The sequence below is a fragment of the Malus domestica genome, chromosome 12 (assembly GCF_042453785.1).
Source record: "Malus domestica chromosome 12, GDT2T_hap1".
NCBI classification, from domain to species: Eukaryota; Viridiplantae; Streptophyta; class Magnoliopsida; order Rosales; family Rosaceae; genus Malus; species Malus domestica.
In genome coordinates this window covers 8161071-8182606 of record NC_091672.1, presented here as the reverse complement: position 1 = coordinate 8182606, position 21536 = coordinate 8161071, and the positions used below count along the sequence as shown (strand labels likewise).

General features: G+C 37.5%; 2 protein-coding genes across 2 annotated transcripts; one reads left to right on the top strand and one right to left on the bottom strand.

Moving 5' to 3' along the window:
• The first annotated feature begins 401 nt into the window (after nucleotides 1-401).
• LOC103449719 (uncharacterized) lies at nucleotides 402-2399 on the top strand. Its single transcript, XM_008389047.3, has one exon. The coding sequence runs from the start codon at nucleotides 402-404 to the stop codon at nucleotides 2397-2399; it is 1998 nt and encodes a 665-aa protein (XP_008387269.3).
• Nucleotides 2400-10015: 7616 nt separating this feature from the next.
• Nucleotides 10016-14014, bottom strand: LOC103449720 (calcium-dependent protein kinase 32-like). Its single transcript, XM_008389048.4, has 8 exons — nucleotides 13118-14014; nucleotides 12785-12908; nucleotides 12560-12703; nucleotides 11700-11852; nucleotides 11454-11569; nucleotides 11146-11313; nucleotides 10649-10882; nucleotides 10016-10520 (listed from the first exon to the last, which is right to left on the bottom strand). The coding sequence occupies exons 1-8, from the start codon at nucleotides 13616-13618 to the stop codon at nucleotides 10365-10367; spliced, it is 1596 nt and encodes a 531-aa protein (XP_008387270.2). The 5' UTR covers nucleotides 13619-14014; the 3' UTR covers nucleotides 10016-10364.
• Nucleotides 14015-21536: the final 7522 nt, after the last annotated feature.

Genomic DNA, 21536 nt, shown 5'->3' with positions numbered 1-21536 from the left:
TAATTTAGTCAGTATTATTCAATGACTATTTATTATATCCGACAGATATAATCAATACAATTCGAACTGCCAAATGAGGTCTAATTCTATGTATCTAGCGGGATCCTTGCAGAATCTAAAACCGATATTGTACGTATTCATTCATTAAATAAATCCTACCGATTGACCAAATCGTTGGACCACCGTGATTGCTAGCCTCTAGAGGGTGGCCCAGTATAAGTACTTGAAAAGGAACTCCAAGCAAGCACCTACTCCTTCTTCAGAGACAGAGACAGAGTCCTAGGGTCCTCAAGTCGTTTTCTTCTCCTCCCGCAAGGAAACAGTCTCTCTCATCTTCCAAACTCCAACCACTTACCAGCCACCTTGGGTTGAATTTGAATTAGGGTTAGGGTTTGAGAAACATGATGATTCAGATCAATAAACAGCCAGTGTTCCTGCCTCCGCCGCCGCCGCAATGGTGTTTGACGACGGCTGCTGTTCCGACAAGAGCAGCCCGAAACCTCCTTGTCCTCAAGGCACCCACAAGGCCAACAACAATTCCGACAACTATTTCAATGGCTCGTCAAGTCCGACATTCGGTCCTCCCAATAATCCCGATGATGAAAAGAAGAGGAAGAAGAGCAATGGCTGCTTCCTATTCGGTTTCGGCTGCTGCTGTTGTCGACGTGGATATGGAGATTCGGGGGAAGAAAAATAACAAGCATAACAAGGTTAAAAATAACAAGAATAACAAGGTTTTTAAGGCGTACGGCGACCCCTGCCTCGATCTGTTTTTCAACGTCACACAACGACCCAGCGATTACCGCGAGAAGCAGCAGGAGACGGAGAAGGAGTATCACACCAACATGTTTAACTATCTGCGGCAACAGCTCCCCTTGGCCTGGTCCCACGATCCTCTCACCACTCTCAAGCTCATCTTCAACCTCTCTTCCTGCCGTATCGGCGGATCGAAATGTTACTGTGAAGCTTTTGAATTCGCAGCTGTTTGGCTCCACCACAACCACCCCAACACTCTGATGCACAACTTCGGCTCTCTTGCCGACTCCTTCGGTCCTTTGTTCACCCTGCTCGACGTTCTGTACGGCCTCCTCGTTCCTCCTCAGGATCAGCTGGATCACACACTGGAGGAGTTACTCCAACGCGAGAATCCGAATTCTCATGCTGATCGGTATGCCCACGACCCGACTTACAGGCTGTTGCACGACCGGGGTATGGATGCTTTTGCGGAGCGGTTGAAGTCAGATCTTGAAAAATTGAAGCAGAACAAGCTCGAGCTCAAGCCGTGTGATTATGATGACGATGTTGACGATGATACCGACTACAGTGCTAAACGCGGTTCTCTTGATGCTCATGCTTATCATGATCTTCACGTTTCTGGGGCAACATATTGTTTGCTTACAGGGAACCCCTGGGACGCACATAAGGGGCGCTCCATTTCGCTGGAAGAAAGCACTGCGAGGAGGCTTCTCACCCCAGAATCAGATGTATCGCGGGAGTGGGAGCGCCTGAGGAAGGAGGTTTTGGCGCCCTTGAAAAACTACTCTTGTCGTCAAAGTCGGTTTGGCAGGTGGGAGCGCTGCGAGGTGAAGAAGTACTTGGAGGAGGTGAAGGCAGCAACAACAATTATAAAGCCCGACGCTTTACTTCCATATGACATCCTACGCTATCTGGAAGATGGCAATGTTGGGGAAGCGGCAGTGCTTCAATGGAAGGCAATGGTGCAAAAGGTCAAGGAGGGCAGCAAATTCGAAAACTGCTGGGCTGTATGTGACAACGGCGGGTGCCAGTCAAGGAGTTTGAGTTTGGGACTTTTGGTGTATGAGCTGAGTGAAGAGCCATGGAACCGGAAAGTGATGAATTTCAGTCTGCCTGATTCCCGCTGTAAGTTTATTCCGCCCATTCATTTTTTGCCCCAGCTGCATTCCATTCAAGGCCTCGACAATGTTAAGTCCAAGTTCTCCTTTCTGACGAGAATGGAGAGGAGAATGGGCATAAGCAGCATATGTATTGATATACAAATGGTGTTTGATGCGATCTTGGAAGTGGCTGTCAAGGAGAATTTGAAGCCAGAGCAGATGATCAAGAAGCTGTTTCTGTTCACCGACTGCGCAGGCTATGATTGGAAGGGTTACGAGATTCTGTATGAGGCCGTACGGAGCATGTTCGAGGAGAAGGGGTATGGGGATGATGCGGTGCCACACTTTGTGTTTTGGGATTTATGGTGGGGGTATCGTTCTCCATCCTTTGATTTTACTCATAGAGGGGTGACGGTGTTGCGTGGCTACTCCAAAAATTTGGTCAAATCCTTCTTGGACAATGGTGGGGATTTTCGCCCTCACCATGTCATGGAAGCAGCCATTGCCGACAAAGAATATCAAACTCTTGCTGTAGTCGACTGACTGACTGACTCAATAATCCGGTCCCTCCTTTGGCATTGGCGATAGCATTGGCATTGGAATTGGATTGATGATCTATATGATCTTCTGCAATCTGATTGTTCATCATTTCTTACTTACCGCAGTTTCCAGGTAGAATTTAAACTAATAAGTAACCTTTATTAGGAAGAAGATATGCAATTATGTATGCCAACTTGCATATTTTGTCCAAGTGATGATAGAGGATGCAGAAAATATGCAATTTCACTATGGACTGACCTGCATCCAGTAATTTTGTTCTTGGTCACAGACACACAGTGGAAGGCGTGGTTCAAACTCCAACATGTTACTTTGGTTGAATTTCTTCCTTGTTGGTGTGTTGTTAACTAAAAGTGCAATTCAGAACTATCTATTGGATACCAACAGCACTGGAACTATCAATCGTGTCGTTTCGCTTTCGATAGGGTGGAGTGTTGTTACGTCTGTGGCTATGCGCGGGACTTTTGTAGAATGTTTGTAGGTGGGGTCAAACAGTCGATGTACGGTATGGGCGAGTCAAAAGTGACCCGTTTTAATGTATTAAGTAACTCCGACGACGTGAACCACAACATTGATGTCTAATATCGACATCATATTAATGTTATATTGACATATTGGTGCTAAATATCAAGGTGGTATTAACAATATTTATCAATTATTAACAATGTATCAGCGACATCCACTAAATATAGACAATTTCTTGGCCAAGTCTGAGAGTTCAATTTTGGTTTTCCGCTTCTAGTTTTCTGCAGAAAAAACATCATCTCTGGTGGAATTTGAATCTACTCATTGAATTTGAAGGTTTTTTAGAGTCATTGAAAATCTGATTTGAATTTTATTTGTAGAGCCCAGGAAAGAAAATCTCGGGCTTTGAAATTCAGATGAAATTGAGAAGAACTGGAGAGAAGTAGGTCCAAAGAGGAACTTGATTGAGATCATTGAGAAAAATAGTAAAATTCAGAATTGGTTCGAGAACTTGAACATGAGTTTAAATTTGTCTTTGAGCTAAATTTTCGTTAATTTACATTCCTTAGTTTAACAAAATGTGCAGAGTTTTTTTATTTGGTGGACACCGTCTGCCTTCCCGTCGAAAAAGACCTCGTGCCACACACTCGAGGGGTATATCGGCTAAGACCATTTTCAAAGGAAATGTTAAATTACAAGAGTCAAATTACAATTGATGGCTGATGTAGTAATCTAAGGTCTTATGTTACATTTTGTACTTCTCCAACCGAACTGTCAAATGTTATTTTATTATTTAAATAGAGTTTTAAATACTTGTAATTATTAAAAACAATTTAAAACAAAACTTTTATTGGTTGAAATGTTAATGGAATAAGGGACCCACTATTAAAATGAATTAAAGTTAAATTTGACATTGATGTCAAATTTGACTCCAAAACATAAAACCTTCAAATCCAGTCAGCAAATAACACTTCAGTTAGAGAGAGTTTTGATGTCAAATAGGCACAGTGGCATGCCGCCTAGAATTTTGACATCTCATTTGAAGATACTCTAACACACCAAACGCACCAACCCACAACCAAACTATACGAGTAAGATATATTAGAAATATATTTCTCATTGGTTAAAATGATTTACATTGGGGTATTTATACAAGTCAGTCAATAAAGATTAGTTATCAACTAATGTAACTAATCAACCTTAAGCTATGATTAGTTATAATGCAGTTACAACAAACAAAACTTCTACACTAAGTAAATGTTGACTGTACTGATCACTTGAATTGTTGACCATGATGTGTCTCTTTACACCCCCTCAAGCTGAACGGAGGAGTACCAAGTGAAAGCTTGGATTTGAGAAGCTAAAATCGAGCTTTCGACAGAGATATAGTATGAATATCTGCAATTTGGTTTTGACTAGGTACAAATCGAACTTGAAGTAGAGAAGCTAAGACTAGTTCCCCGAATATAATGATAGTCAATTTCAACGTGTTTGATTCTAGCATGGAAAACATGATTAGATGCTAGAGAGATGGCAGATACATTGTCACACCAAAGCACTGGAATCTTAGATAGAGGAAAGGCTATGTCCTTGAAGATTTTGCTTATCCAAGTAACCTATGCAGATGTGTGTGCCAAAGATCGATACTTTGCTTCTGTGGAGGAACGAGCAACAATGTGTTGCTTTTTGGCACTCCATCTAATGAGATTACTACCAATATAAACACAATAGCCACTGGTAGAACGTCTGTCAAATACACATCATGCCCAATCAGCATCCGAGAAGGCAGTGAGTTGTAAAGAACTCTTCTTGAACCAAAGGCCTTCATCAATCGTGCCTTTGAGAAATCGCAAAATCTTTTAATAGCTTGAAAATGTGTCTCTAGGACAATATAAGAACTGACAGAGTTGATTCACAGCAAAAGATAAATCAGGCCTAGTCCAAGTCAAATATTGTAATGCCCCAACAATAGATCTGTATTCATGGGGATTAGAAATGAGTGTTCCACTGTGATCTAATTTTTGGGTACCAAGAGAAGTAGCACAAGGTTTGCTGCCATCCATTTGTGTTTTGAGGAGAAGATCAATTGCATATTTTTGTTGAGACAAAAAGATGCCATCTGAGCTTCGGTGAACTTCCAAACCCAGAAAATAGTGTAAATGGCCTAGATCTTTGACTGGAAATAGTTGACTGAGCTGATTAATGAAAGCTTTGCAGATTTGAGCATTAGGTCCAGTGACTAGTATGTCATCAACATATATTAGTACAATAACAAGTGCAGGCTCAAAAGTAACAAATAAAGAACAATCGAATTGAGAATTATGAAAGCCTAGAGAAAGCAAAGTTTGAAATAGTTTGTCATACCATGCCCTAGGGGCTTGCTTTAGGCCATAGAGAGATTTATAGAGCTTGCACACATAAGAAGCTTTAGATGGATCAACAAACCCCAGAGGTTGTTGCACGAATACCTCCTCCTAGAGTGTTCCATGCAAGAAAGCCTTACTGATATGCAATTGGTTTAAGAACTAATCAAACTGCATTACTAAAGTCAAAAGAATCCTGATAGGAACAGGTTTGGCAACTGGACTAAAAGTTTCCTTGAAATCAATTCCTTCTTGTTGATGAAACCCTTTTGCAACTAAGCGGGCTTTGTACCTGTCCATAGTACCATCTGGTTTCCTTTTAATATGGAAAACCCATTTACATCCCACCAGATTTTGACTTGGAGAAGAGGGGACAATAGACCAAGTTCATGTAGTTTGAAGTGCTTGAAATTCCTCAGTCATGGCTTTCTTCCAATGATCATGTTTAGAGGCTTGAATATACGTGGTAGGGACAAAATTTAAAGCATCCAGTGGATGTTTAGTAGCTGCTAAGGCTTTTGGTTTATAGATCCCACCTTTGGATCTTGTGATCATGGAATGAGTGTTTGTGGTAATGGATGGTTGTGGTAAGGATGGAGAGGAAGTTGAACTCGGAGAAATTGAGGGTAAGGGTGATGAAGTAGTTGTAGGAATAAGAGGGGAGGAGGTGGGTAAAGTTGGAGTAAGTGAATTGGAACAAGCTTGTTGTGAAAGTGAGGTTGGTGAAAGGCTAGGTAAAGAAAAATGAAGTGTAAATGTTGGTAGATGAGTGATGTGTTGCTGTGAGGGTTGCACTGTAGTTGATTTGAGATCATGAAAAGGAAAGTAGGCTTTATTGAATAAAACAAGCCTTGAAATGTACACTCTGGATGTGAGAGGATCAAGGCATCTATAACCTTTGTGATGCAGGCTATATCCCAGAAAAACACAATGAATACTTTTGCCATCAACCTTAGAATGGGTATAGGGTTTAAGCCAAGGGTAGTAGCTACATCCAAAAACCTTGAGTTTTGAGTAATCTGGAGACTTGTGAAATAACAACTGCCAAGGAGATGTGGCAAGACCAGAAATGGGAAGCTTGTTAATCAAATACAATGCAGTAAAGAATGCCTCAACCCAGAATTTATGTGGAACTTTTGATGCAGTAAGAAGAGTTCAAGCAGTTTTTGTGAGATGCCTGTATTTCCTCTCTACACAACCATTTTGTTCTGGTGTGTGAGGACAAGAAAATTGATGCATAATACCATGTTGCAGCAGAAAAGATTTGAACATAGAGCTAGTGAATTCACCCCCTGAGTCAGTTCTAAGAAGTTTGATTTTATTCCCAATCAGATTTTCTATATAAGCTTTGAAATGTACAAAGATGGAATACACTTCATATTTGAGCTTTAATGAAAATAGCCAAATGTACTTTGTGAATTCATCAACAAACAAAACATAGTATCGATAACCACTAACAGAAGATGTAGGGCAGGTCACCAAACATCACAGTGAACGAGTTCTAAAGCAATAGACACTAAACTACCACTAGGAGTAAATGGCAGTTTGTGATTCTTGCCAATTGCACAATCTGAACAAAAGAAAGAAGTGAACTTTTTACCACTGTATACAAGAGAACTATTATATAGGATATTTTTGAAGATGGCAGAGGATGGATGACCAAGCCGATTGTATCAAACCTGCAATGAGGCTTTAGTACTAACAAGTGCAGAAGGGGAAATGGATGCAATTGGTGTGCCTTGAAACAGATAGAAGCCATGGTTAACCGACCCCCGAAAAAGCATCATCCCCGAAGTACGATCCTTGATTGTAAATCCATCAGAATCAAGGGTTAATTTGCAATGATTATCTTTGAGAAATTGATAAGTAGAAAGAAGATTATGCTTCATTGCAGGGACATGGAGAACATTATTCAAACGAAAATTTGCAACAGGGGTATTAGGAATGGTAGTACCAGTGTGATGGATTTGCATACCTTGACCATCACCTATATAGACTTTGTCTTGACCGTTGTATGGCACTGGAGATTGGATGGCTGAGATATCATTAGTAATATGTGAGGTGGCTCCCGAATCCATAAGCCAAGTAGGAGCAAAAGATTTGAAGTTGGTGTGAGCACACATAGCTGCCAGTTTCGCAGGAGGTACTTTGCCAGCAAGGGCATGATTCATCCATTTAAAACAATCAAGAGCTTCATGATCAGTAGAGTGACATATTTGACATGGCATTTTGTGACCAGAGTTGCTACCAGATGAATTTCCCCTAGAGTTGCGATTGAAGCCTCTAGAATTGCGATTGAATTAATTTGAATTGCCTCTGTAATGGCCTCGATTGCTACCACGAGAGTTGTTTGCACGATAGTTATTACCCCTGTAATTACCTTTGCCACGGTAAGTATTACTACGAGAGTTATGTGCAGTATAGCCTTATGGTGTGGGAAGAAGATGAGGTTGAGACTGGGGATATTGAGCTGCATAAGCTTGAAAGGGTTTAGAGGCAGAAGAGGCAACAATCTTCTTTTTGCGATTCATAAACAACTCTTTGTTAATCAACAGGCCATGTAGTTCATCCAAGGAGGTGGACGAGATGTGGAGCATAATCGAGTCAATGAATGACTCATAGTCATTAGATAGACCATTAAGGGTGACTACAATCAAATCACTTTCAGAAACTGAAGCTCCGGCGGCCATGAGTGCATCAAAGATGTTCTTGATGTGTTGAATGTATTCTAAAATTGCTAGATCTCCTTTCTAAGCAAAGTGAAGACGAGATCGAAGTTGATTAATGTGAGCAGCTGAGACGTCTTTGAAGCGTTGCTCAAGATTAACCCATAGTTCACGAGATGATGTGACACCAACTGTGAAAGGAATAATATCTTCCGAATATGTAGAGTTCAGCCAAATGAGGATATTTTGATCCTTTTCATACCATAAGTCAAAGTCCGGATTTGAAATTCCAGTGTTTCTGCCAAATTCATCAAGAAGAAATGGCGAGGGACAAACCTCAAAGCCATCAACAATTCCTGTGAGTTTATATCTTCGAAAAATTGGAGCAAAAAAAGCCTTTCAAACAAGGTAATTATCTCGTTTAAGCTTTGTAGGAACCATACAACTTATATTCTGAATTGAAATTGAAGAAATTGAGGAAGAAAAAGGAACCGCTGTGAAATTAGGGTTCATCTGAGATGAATTTGGGGCAAGAACTTCAAGATTTCCCGGAGAAGAGTTCAACGAAGTCATCGTAACTGCAGATCACAGAGAGAAGAAGATCTCAGAGTGGAGAAATCATAGAGAGCAGAAAAATTGCAAATCGCAGAGATCAATTACAAAGATCACAAAGATCGCTGAGATCGCATAGATTGCAAGAAGCAAAGGAGAAAAAGATCGAAGAAAAGCAGTTGAGCAGCAAAAATTGCAGAGATTGCAAAGATCATAGATATCACAGAGATCGCAGAAATTACAGATATCGCAGGAAGCGAAGGAGAAGAGGATCAAAGAAAGGCGATGAAGCAGAAATGGATGATACCATATTAGAAATATATTTCTCATTGATTAAAATGATTTACATTGGGGTATTTATACAAGTTAGTTAATAAAGATTAGTTATCAACTAATGTAACTAATTAACCTTAAGCTATGATTAGTTATAATGCAGCTACAACAAACAAAACTTCTACACTAAGTAACAGCTGACTGTACTGCTGACTATACTGATGACTTGGACTGTTGAGCATGATGTGTCTCTTTTGAATTAAAATGAATTAAAGTTGAATTTGACATTGATGTCAAATTTGACTCCAAAACATAAAACCTTCAAATCTAGTCAGCAAATAATACTTCGGTTGGAGAGAGTTTTAATGTCAAATAGGCACAGTGGCATGCTGCCTAGAATTTTGACATTTCCTTTGAAAATACTCTAACACACCAAACGCACCAACCCACAACCAAACCATACAAGTAAGATATGCTTGATTTTTACTGGTGGTAGAATTGGTCCAACTTCTCCCTTCTTCGTTTTTGACTGACAATTGTGGATGTTGGTACAATTCAATCTTGTATGCAGTTTCCTCTGTTTAATTCAACACAAAATACTAGTGCTGGGCACGTGGTCTTTTGGACGAGAAGGCTAACAGCGTACACAAAAAGAACGTAAATTAATTGGAAAATTTTAGTTAAGGGACGAATTTTAAATTCGGTGCAATTTAGGGACTAATTCTAGTTAAGGAGTGCGCAATGCAGTTTTACAGTGCTAACAAAAGCAATTTTTTAAATATAGAGCATTATTACATGATATTAGATGACAAAAAGTTTAGGGGTCCCTTCAAATTTGGGATCCTGTGCCACTGCACCTTTCGCTTTCCCCAACGCTCCCCCTGCCAACATGTTATATTTTATGCTCTGTTATGTATCTGAAAACTAGTGGTACATGATATTATGGATGATTAATTAAGCTTATTAGTTACTTAGTGGTGAAAGCAATTGGTTGCTCTTAGACCTGACAATTTCTTACACGACTCGTTATCAAAACACGAAAACGACAAAAAATAACAGATTTCGAGTCAATACAATAACTAATCGGGTCACCCGTTATTACCCTCGTAGACCTGACAGTTGGTTGCTCCTAGACCTGACAATATCTTCGCCTCGTGGCGTTCACACGCGATAAACATGCCAAAATCAGCGTACCGAAATTGATAAACATGCCAAAATTAGCGTACCGAAATTGAAAATTTGGTATATGGTAATGCCCCTAATCTGTGGTTCATTTGATCAGTAATTTCAAATCGTTTGCTTTCCAAATAATTAATTCGAATACATATGAATCTCAATAACTTTTACCAATGACTTTGATGAAAATATATACGCCATTTGTAACATATTTACAATCACAATGAACTTGTTTTCCAACCTACTCCTTCCCCATCCAACCCGTACAGCAAATACGTTACATACATCCCCATTCACCGAGACATGAACACCCTTGGCCCGTATCCTAACAATCACAAAACGGTCTAAAAAGGACGAAAAAACGAAAAAAGAATTACGTAACACAACAAAACAATGAAAGATTCTTTCCTTCATATGCCTCTTCCACACAAGTACCTCAAGTCAATCCTCCAACGTTATGTACTCTCCGTTTTACCTTCCAATGATCCATCCCTAAACAATTTCAAACTGAGACTATTGAACCGATCTCGCGAATACTGCCTTGATGCTTTCCTCCAATCTGTCCCGGCCTTCATCATTGCGGCAAACTCCTCATAACTTATTCGTCCATCCTGCAACCATGGAAAGGGATTCAGTGTGAATTCTAAGCAAATACTAGAACAATAAATTAACGGTTTTGGTTCACAAGCAGATTTGCAACAAGACTCTCATTAACAATTTAACATGCAATCTGACTGACCTTGTCCGTATCTACGTCATTAATAATGGCATTGATAACATCTTCAATGTTATCATCAACTTCATTACTCATGGCATCTCGCAGCTCTTCAATTTCAATATACCCATTCCGGTTTTTGTCGAAGAATTCAAATGCTTTGCGAAGATGCTCCTCATCATTGCCCATCCTTCTTAGGTGAACAGAGATGGCTACAAATTCTCCATAGTCTAGATATCCATCATTATCTACATCACCCTGTTTAACAGAAATGAAACCCTTCTTATTAGTATGTGCAGCATTATATGGATCTTTAAACAGTAACGCAATACACAACGAAGTCATTCAAGCCAGAAGGTTTCAGATTCTTTGAGTCGAACATGCATATAGATGATAAAATCTATGTCAAAAGAAATCACTTGGATAGTTAAACATGCATATGGATTGTTTTTAGCCCAAAGGCCATAACTAATTAATCCTCTAACATATAAAACCATAAACTAATACAAGATAATACTTACAGCTTCCATCAGAATATGAAGATCCCCATCAGGAATTTGATGGCCAAGTTTATGCAACCCAACTCTTAGCTCGTCAATGTTAATCTTACCCTTGTTGTTAATATCCATGAGCTTAAATCCCTCCTGTATACCACCAACTTCCTCCATCGACAAATGCTCAGCTATAACCTGTTAATTTAAAATTCCAAAAGAAAACATTAGCAACTGAGGACACATGCATCCCAAACGTATAATAGAAGTATAGAACACACAAAGCAGATGAAGGGTTATGAAAAAAATAATCAAACACAAATCTTAGAAAAGAATACCTTGAGAGCGCTTTTCTTGAGCTTGTTCATAACAGAGAATTGCTTGAGCCTTGACCGAACAGTTTCACCTAAAGAAACATTTGGAGCTTTCTTTGCATTTTGTAACCAAGGATGATCTGCACTCAAAGAACCAAGAATAAGATGTACGTTCATAATATTATGTTTTGCACTTCCAAATTCTTCAAGCAACAAAAGTCTCTTTAATATTAAACTATAATGATAACCATCGACAGAACTGAACATTACCTAGAACTTCCTGAGCTGTAAGCCTCCGCTTTGGATCAGGATTAAGCATCTTCTTCACAAGGTCTTTCGCATTATCAGAAACCAGAGGCCAAGGGTCCTTCTTAAAATTTACAACAGACCGTATAATTGCTTCTGCAACTCCTTGTTCAGTTTCTGCACTCAAGATAATAGATTCAAGTCAGAAATTGTACAAGATGCTAAGCACTAGGAAAGCCAGGAAGTAATCAAAATTCGATAGAAGTGAAGAGAAATTAGAAAGTGGCAAATTCATTTCAACTGGTCTCAATTCATGCATGCACGTATATGGTGAGTAAATATGGTAGCAGCACATCACTTTTTGTTAGTAGATAAATTTCCAACCTAAGAATCTACAGCACACAAGCACATATTTTAATAGAAGCAACGCCAACTTGTTATTTGTTACCAAAGTCGATAAAATACAATGTGTTTGGAAATATTTTGACCAACCATGGTCCATGGACGCACAGTGCAAGCAAAAATATAAGGTATAACTGGTGAATGTGAACTTTAAAACAGTTCTCCCCACTTAATTTCTTCAGTGAAAATATAGATAGATACTGCCTTCATATTATCTAGAGTGTGTAAGAGTGTTAATTTGGAGAACAGCATTAATTAAGAAAGATGAAAACAGCACCTACATACTTTAGTCAAGCTATACTGCATTTACGCCTAGTTAGTATGTGTGTGTGTGTATGCATACACTATATATCATATAATGTACCTTCCCTATAAGAATTTAACTACTGTACAATGCAAGTTGTATCTATACTATAGTGAAATATTTAAATGAACAGGCATTTGGCTTAGCAAGCAACGCACATATACAAACGAACACAAACCTGCCCAAAATGGTGGAACACCACAAAGTAAGATATAGAGTATAACTCCAGCACTCCACACGTCAATTTCAGGACCATAGTTGCGTTTAAGCACCTCAGGAGCCATGTAATAGGGACTTCCAACAATTTCGTTAAATACTTCACCTGGAAATACATGAAAAAAAATGTTTTAGTAAACTAATCAGAACAAGAAAATCAAATGGCATAGTTTGGAGAAGACTTTACCAGGTTTAAAGAATACGGACAACCCAAAATCAATTGCCTTTAAAGGTGCTGTTTCTTTCTTGTTTTCAAACAAGAAGTTCTCGGGTTTGAGATCCCGGTGAATCACACCGTGCTTGTGACACATCTGCAAGAGAATTTAACACATTAACATTATGCTTGTGCATGTAAACCTATCAAAAGGTTGATTCCTCAAAGAATAATCTTGGGAACAAAAATCTATTCTATACATAAACGGCAAAATAATCAATTCACCACAATTCGACAATTGCAATTCACTACAATCCAATCAATCACCAATCCAACATGATCACTAAAATCCACCAAAATCCTTACCTGAACAACTTCGACAATCGTCTTTGTGACGGCGGCAGCAGCACGCTCTGTGTAGTGGCCTCTGGACACGATTCGATCGAAGAGCTCACCGCCCTCACAGAGCTCCATAACAATGTGGACAGCATGGTCATCTTCATAGGTGTCTTTCAAGCTCACTATATTGGGGTGCTTAGGCAAATGCTTCATGATCTCAACTTCTCTCGTTACATCCTCTATATCCACAGCTGTCCTCAGCTTGCTCTTCGAAATCGACTTACAGGCGAACTTCTCGCCGGAGTCCTTATCGGTGCAAAGGTAGGTAATTCCGAACTCTCCACGGCCGAGCTCCCGACCCAGTTCGTATCTCTGCTCGATTTCAGCGCCAGTAGGGTCTTTCAGCACATAGAGCTTGGAACCACCATTTCCGTGGCCGGCGACGTAGTTTGTCGAAAATGGATTCTTCCTGTTCTTCTTGTCCTTCAACGGAGAACCCGTCTGGGGGGTCGCACAGCAATTACCCATCTGTGAAAATCGGTTTGGGAGCCACAATCGTATCAGAATTCGAATTGAATACTCGAAATCTGAGGTTTTAGGGGAAAATCAAGAGATGGGTTTCGAGATCCGAATTGCTCTGTAACCCAATTGAATATTGAGAATTTTTTTGGAAGATGAACAGAATTTGAAACGAGAGATGTGATTTAAGGAAATGGGGAGAGAGGGTAATGGGGGTTTGGAATTGAAGAAGAAGATGAGAAGGGGAATTTAGCGTGTGGAAACCACCATGTGGTGGATTGGTGGATTGGTGGATTGGTGGAACAGAGAGAGACAGAGAAAGGGTCCAGCCTCTTTCACAGAGACTTCCCTCCTTACTCCTAACCCTATTTCTAAACTAAATTAATCTCAAATTGTTTTTTCATCTCACACAATGCCCCTAACCACTTGTCATAATTACAATCCATGTCCCATTTTATTTTATTTTTATTATTTTTTGTAATGATTTTGTTTTTCACACTTCATAAAAAATTATTAAACTAAAATCTTGAACTTACAAGTACAAATGAATACCCGTATTAGTGGCGTCCATTTTATTTAGTTTTTGAGAAAATTAACTAATATTCAAAAAGCATGCACTATATATTATTTAGTTTGTAAAAGTATTATTCACACTTCAAAATTGTTATTGTGTACTTTTGCTTTATAAAACAGTAGAGAAATTTTGCACAAGAATGTGCATGATGACCTTTCTGAAGTGTCAATCACAACTTTCTGTTATTTCTTATATTCACTCCTTTTTATACGAGCAATATTGAAAATAATTGAACAATTGTATAAAGGTAATTACTTAATCATTGGAAGAATGTTTTGCTTTTGTTTTCGTTTAATTCTGTTTGTATAATGATTAAGATAACAATGATTGCATTTTTTAATACTTTTCAAAATATGAGATGAATGATGGATAAATACACTCTTACTCATCATTGGAGAATTCGGAATTCCATACCCGCCATACTCTTACTCATCATTCAATACACTCTTATCATCGAGCTAACCATAGTGGCTTATGTAGACTACGTTGACATAACTAATTGGTTTTTCTTCTTATAAGAATATCATGGAGGAATTGAGAATTACTCCTAACTGATCTCTGGTGCACGATAAAATACTCTAAGCTAGTTTTTTCCTAATTAATGTGCATTTTATACTTGTTCTTAGTAACTTTTTAGTTTTTGTGATACAACTAAAAATCAGCGAGTCTCCAGTTCGACTAGCACCCGAACCAATAAGCGTATAATCAAGAGATATGCATTATGGATTTTCTTCAAATACAAAGTGTATAATTTGCCATCCTTTTTTAGGTGATTTGAACATATAGGAATTGCATCTTCTCTTAAAATAATAAAAAATATATATATACGTGAAGACTTAAAGACCAAAAAGACAAATCTTAATAGAAAAAGAAAGACAAAAATATCTCTTTGAAAATATCACATTTTATAGAACTACCCACCACAAAAATGTGGCATTATTCATGCCTGCATGTGAAATTTAATACGAGGAGTATATATCTTAATTTTCTTGTAATATTAATATACACAAACAAATTAATCATTAGCATATACAGCTAACACATACCAAACAAAATGAAAGAAAAATTTCCATTAGCTTTATTAACTATTTCCATCGTACCTTCATCTTCTTAATCAGGGGAAATTTTTTAGTGTGCCGAGAACATGACCCAATATACCAAGTGTCATAATACAAGTGGTTGAATTATTTTTTTCAAGTATTTAATCATTTATATTTATGACACTTGATGTACAGGGTCGGCATACTTCTACACTTTGCAATTAAGCTAGTAGACTGGCCTAGATTTTCGGCATGTACTATGAACATGCAACGAAATAGGACGTATGGTTGTATCTTTTGTTAGTAGAGGACAAGAGTGATTTTTTGTAAAACGAGTTTAATAAGAATATTTTGGCATTTGATGTAAATGTTTTTAATCATTAAGATAAACGCAAGTATACTATATGCATGATGTATATTTTAAGATGGGGAGATTTGTGTGGAGCGCTTGTATAAGGCTTCAAAAAGAAGTGCAGAATAAGGAGCGTGTGAGATCGAAATACAAGAAAAATAAGGCGCGATCAGATAACCACGTTATTTGGACGTCCGCATCTATAAGTTAATATCCTTAAGGTGATAAGGGGTGTTTTATAGAGAAAGGGCAGTGTGGCAATTAAGAAGAGAAGCAAGGTTAATTTAATGGATGAAATGGTCAGCCTAGGTGCCGACACGCTATGCATTCAGTTGGTAAGAGGGACCTACTCTCTCCTTCTCGTTATATACAAACAAACTACAACTACTCCTGCAAAAAACTGGAAGTTTATGCACACGTGGCTCGATTCCAATGATATGCCTGTTCAGAGTAGACCTTCTAGAAGCCAACCGATAAATTAGTGAGAGCGACTAAAATATTGCTTTATTTGAACTCCGTGTATACCCCTGCCCTGCCACTTTACACAAATTATCTCCCAAGGGTAGACTGGTCAAATCGCGGAATTTTTTATGGCGTTTATTGACCGCCGAGGCGCGCCAGCCAACCATTATTTGCCAAACTATTACAACTTATTTATTTTTAGTAAACAAAGTTATTTATAGCGTATTTACTAATTCGTAATCAAATTGAGAGGAATTGAATTGAGGAGAAATTGGATTGAGGAGGAATTGAAATAAGGTGGAATCAGAATCAGTTTCCTGTTAAAGTTGTTTACTAAAGTTGTATGAAATCGGAGTAGGAATGATGTTAAGTCCATATAAATTGTTTACTAAATCATTTCAATCGGAATGAAAACTAGGTTGATTACTATACTGCTTTTACATAAATAAATTATTTTCATTCTAATTAATTAAATGAAATTATTCATTAAATTTATATAATAAAATTCATCTATATAAAAATATATAAATAGGTTTTATTTATTTATTAAAAGATGGCATAATGAGTGTCAAATGAAGGGCAATGTTGGGATAATTAGAAACAAGTGAGGACATAATTGGTAGAAGAAATTCATTCCGGATTCCTCAAGTGTCAAGGAATTGAAATACCTCCCTTATGTAGGGAGTCCAATTCCTCCAAAATTAGGAGTTGGATTCCTTAATGCGTGTGGACTCCATGTGTATTTTGATTCCTTAAGATTACGTAAATAAAGGTGTATCCCGTAATCGGAATCCAATTCCGTAAATTGATTCCGATTACGGATACGTAAACGTATCACTAGTCTTACAGCCTAATAATATTTTTCTTCACTTATAATTGAGTGGCATTCTTTAGTTCAGTTTTAGTAGTATTTTCGACTTTAGTAAAAATAAAATAAAATACATAGTTATATTAATTTGGTATTTATTTCTTGTCCCTTTTTTTCCATGTATAAAATAAAGTAAAATTCGATCGTATAAACCCAAAAAAAATTTTAATATAAAAAATGAGACAATTGGTGGCGAGCAATGGTCATCCACCTCTTTTAGGTTTGAAGAGGCTATGAGATATTTTAACATGTCCGTGGTAATAGTTTAACAGACTCATCAGCTCGGAGTATCAAACCGATCTCAAAATAATTTGTTGTCTGTCTTGCGGCCGTTCAGGAGTGGGAGAAAAGGGTAGTTTTGACATTTTGTGCTGGAAAAACAAAATGGCATAAGAAGCGTGGCCATGCTTTTTGGGCATTTTGGGTTGACCAGTCAAACATGACGATTTTGACTTGGGGAGTTTTGGAGTGGCCACGCTATTTGTGTGCCCCTAGTTGATTTTAAGCTGATTAATTAAATATTAAATATTTTATATTTTTTTTTACGTTTGCATGTGACTGTGCGAGACGTTACGGCACAGGATTTTATCTTGATTTTAGTAGTCAGACCAACAATTATTAAAAAAATAAAAAATAAAAAGTAATTGGGTGATGATTCAAATTGGACTGGGCAAAAATGTAGCAGAGTTGGAATCTTCTGTAAGCCAACCGGATTACCTGACCAAATAGACGCCATAGAAATCTTGAATTACAGATGTGACAAAATGGGTATTGGAGTGCCTATACCAATAAACAGTGGCAAAATCAGAATTTAATATGAGAAAACTCTTTTCACAAATGTTAAAAAAAAATGGCGAATAACACATTACAAATCTACTAAACAAAACATCATAGTAACATATTCATTGTCAATGGTGTGTTTGAAAGAATTTTGATAATGATTGACGGCGCTTTTAATAAAAATGTTTATGGAATCAATCTTTAGTTAAAGTGCAAGTGAATCTGAAAAAGAACTTGGAAGTATTTCTTACAAGAGGTACATAATTGGTGATTCTTCCAAACTTTTGAAACTTAAAAACACTTTCACCAAAAGCACTTTTAGTTATTTTAAAATTACTTCCAAGCATACACTTACTTGTTACATGATAACCTTACCATCTATACTATTAAATATAATAGTGTGAATCAAGGTTTATTGTTAAGGTTTTTCATCAAATGTTAAAGATTATTAATTCTATGGAACACATAATAAAGTACTCGAGTTAATGGTGGGATGTAATCAGACTTGGAAGTTGAATTTTGGAATAGGAAAGAATAGGTTTGAATTGTTGCACTATTGACCAATGAGAGGAGGATTCTAGAAGAAAGAAGTGTCATACCTATTGGAGGAGGGTTGCAAAGAAAAACTCAGGGCCAATACTTGTCTCAAGATCCCTCCGCCACTGCCCATAAGAGACTTTTCCACGTATTCGGTACATAATTACTTCATGTATTATTTTATTTGATGGTTGATGTAGCAAATTGAATACAAGTGCTAATTTTTTATTTTTCCAATGAATGTGTCAAATATTTATTTTATTATTTTATTGGGCCTGGAGTTATATTAACTATTAAAAAATAATCAAAATTAATTGTAGTTTTTATTCTATTGGTTGTTAATGGGCATGTATTAAAAAATTCAATTAAATATATTTGACTCATTTGTTTGCTGTCAAAAAAGGCACCTATAAAGCAAGGGGTCAAATGACTCACATGCCACATCATATATGGCATATCCATTGGAGAACACCTAAATGTCTTTTAATCCTATTTGGCATATTTGACATCTCTTTTGGAGATGGTCTTAGAAGCTAATGAAGTTGACCTTATCTATTTAATATATTAATGGTCGTGTAGGTTATAAAGCTTGCACATCGGTGAAAGATGAAGGACAAGTACTTTAATGCCACCAATTGGTACTACGAATAAGTGGTATTTCTCTTTACGTGTAAGTTAGAAATTTCATGCTTGACTCATATGGATAATGATGACGTATTATATATGTTTTGAGTTCGATACTAGTTAGTAACGTGTTCATTGTGTGACCTAGCTCAATCTCTCTCCCTTGAGTATAATACTTGAATTCTCTCGTGGTAGGATGAGCTCATTCATCCACTTGTAAATAAGGTATCTTCACTATAGAAATTTTATAATCATTCGAATAAAAAAACGTTTACTAATCTAAATGTATCAAATTAATTGATAGTTCATTATTAATATGTTACTTGATAACATACCGTATTCGTTTGATACACTTAAATGATCAAACGATCACCGATTGCATGAAATTTTGTAGGAATGATCTTCAAATGAAGATTAAGGAATTGAACGTTTCCGATTATGAAATTTCTACAGTTATTTTTCAAGTTGAAAGAATGAGCTCATCCTACCGGGAGAGGAATGCAAATATGATTCATTAATCTATAGAGTTGCACACGCTAACACATGCACATAAATTCTCAATGAACTACTAAATGAGTCTGTGACACTATTTGTGACAACCCGTCCCAAATTTTATATTTTTATTAATTTTAAAATCGTGACTTTACGAAAATGTCCTTAGAGGCAAGGGTCTTGACTTCCGTTGACCAACGTATAGCGAGGTGTATGAATTAATCCATTAGCGTTTTCTTGAAGTACTCGACATTACGGAACTGTAAACCCGAGAAGTACTTTTGGTTTGGTCACTATTTATATATTTTTATATATTTTTCTAATGTATATATTTTATTTATCATTTAGTGATTTAAAAAAAAAAGTGGAAAAAGAGGAAGAAAAAGAAGAAGGGGGAACGAGAGAGGGAAGATAGATGGGTTGCTGCCCAATCGTAGGAGAGGAAGAGAGGAACTGACCAATCAGTGAGAAGGGAAAGGAGGGAAAGGAGGGAAAGGGAGAAGGAGAGAAGGAAACAGGGTCTCCTCTTTGACCCGCGTGACCCAGTCTGAGATACCAAGCTCCGACGCCAATTCCAGCTTTTTTATGGCGAGTTAGACATCACCACCTCCTTCACTCGACTCAATGACTCTCCTTCTTCCAATTTCAACTTAAAATATTGGGGAATTGGCTTTGATTTAGTGCAACCCGCACCGGTGGGTGCGATGGGTCCGTGTCTTTGATTCCTTAATTATGTAACAATTCCATCAAATTACTATCACCAATAGACTCCCCTAGTGGTTTGGAACAAAGCCCAAACAATTGTGGGGGTGGCGGAGCACAGGAGGTGACGAATTGAAGCCACCCATTTATAGGGTTTCTAGCGGGTTCGAGGCAAATTGGAGCCTTTCCAGGCCAAATTGGACTTGGCCATAGGTATAAAGTCTACTATAATCATTGAGATCTTCATTCTTGCAAATTTTGATAATTTTTTAAAATAGTTGGATTTTCCGGCAAGTCGGGGCGGCCGACCGCCACCTGCGGCGGCGCGTGGCCAGGGGACCGTCGATGTTATCCTTAGGCTAAATTAGATGTCTTGAGTTCAATTTTGGCAATTATATATTGTAGGTTGATTGTTTGGACTTAAATGCATTATGATACGTTACTTGGTAAGATGTGAATCGACGATCCGACCGTTGGATCGTCACCAAACTTTTATATGTTATAGTACGTAATATTTGAGGACCATAGAAACTTATAGATCAGGAATTTGATATACGGATATTCCCGGATTAGATTCGTAAGCTCATAAAATAAAAGGTTAACTGCTACTTGTTTTGGCAATTGACGGAAATCCGATCGTTGGATCGTAATAGGACTTTAGGATGTTGCTCGATAAGTAATGTGGATCTATGGAAGCAATGAATTGGAAATCCATGATGCAGATCTTCCAAAATGAATTACATAGAGATGCATTTTATGTGAATGTGTATTTTATTGGTACGAATTTTGAGATGTGATTTGATAATTGGTCATAGGCGACGATGGTTCGTGATGTCTCGATATGCGTGCTCAAGAGTCGTAGTGCGGACCTCAGGTGAGTGGGTCTTTTTCTTTCTATCGTATATTATATATATGGTTGACAATTCCACAAACATTTATAAATTGATTATTGCTTATAATTATTGTGAATGCTTTGAAGTACTATTGTGAACTACAGATGACTTGATCCCTGTTTAGGGTACGTAGGTAGTCTAACGAGACGTTAGATGCAACCATACAATAATTGAGATAATAGCCTTGTTTAGTGAATTGAGCAGTGTGAGAGACATTGGTGGAAAATATGAGATTTAACCTTATGATTTGGTGGTTAAATATTGGTCATAAATCAATGCGTAAAGAATCAAGAATTTGAAGTAAGGAAGCGTAAGTAATGATAATTAATTAAACTAGTGTCTAGTTGGGCTTGTCACCGATAATTATTCCCGAATATAAATAATTCGGGAGTAGGACGTTATAGTTCATGCATTTTTATGCCACATTATTTATATACATATATATATGTATATAATTGGAAATGCTATGACGTGATTGAGCATCAGATTTCATCGTGGTTTATCTATATGTATATTACCTGCACACAATTATTATGAACGCTTTGAAGTGCAAAGGTGAACGCAGGACACCCAGGTAAGTTCAGGTGAGTTTATGGTATTAGT

Excerpts from the sequence above, each read along its gene's own strand:
- LOC103449719 (XM_008389047.3), top strand. The coding sequence starts at position 402 with ATGATGATTCAGATCAATAAACAGCCAGTGTTCCTGCCTCCGCCGCCG.
- LOC103449720 (XM_008389048.4), bottom strand. The coding sequence starts at position 13,618 with ATGGGTAATTGCTGTGCGACCCCCCAGACGGGTTCTCCGTTGAAGGAC. Across the intron at positions 11,570-11,699 it reads TACAGCTCAGGAAGTTCTAG|ATCATCCTTGGTTACAAAAT; the intron begins GTAATGTTCAGT and ends CTTTGAGTGCAG. Across the intron at positions 11,314-11,453 it reads TCAAGAAAAGCGCTCTCAAG|GTTATAGCTGAGCATTTGTC; the intron begins GTATTCTTTTCT and ends TTAAATTAACAG.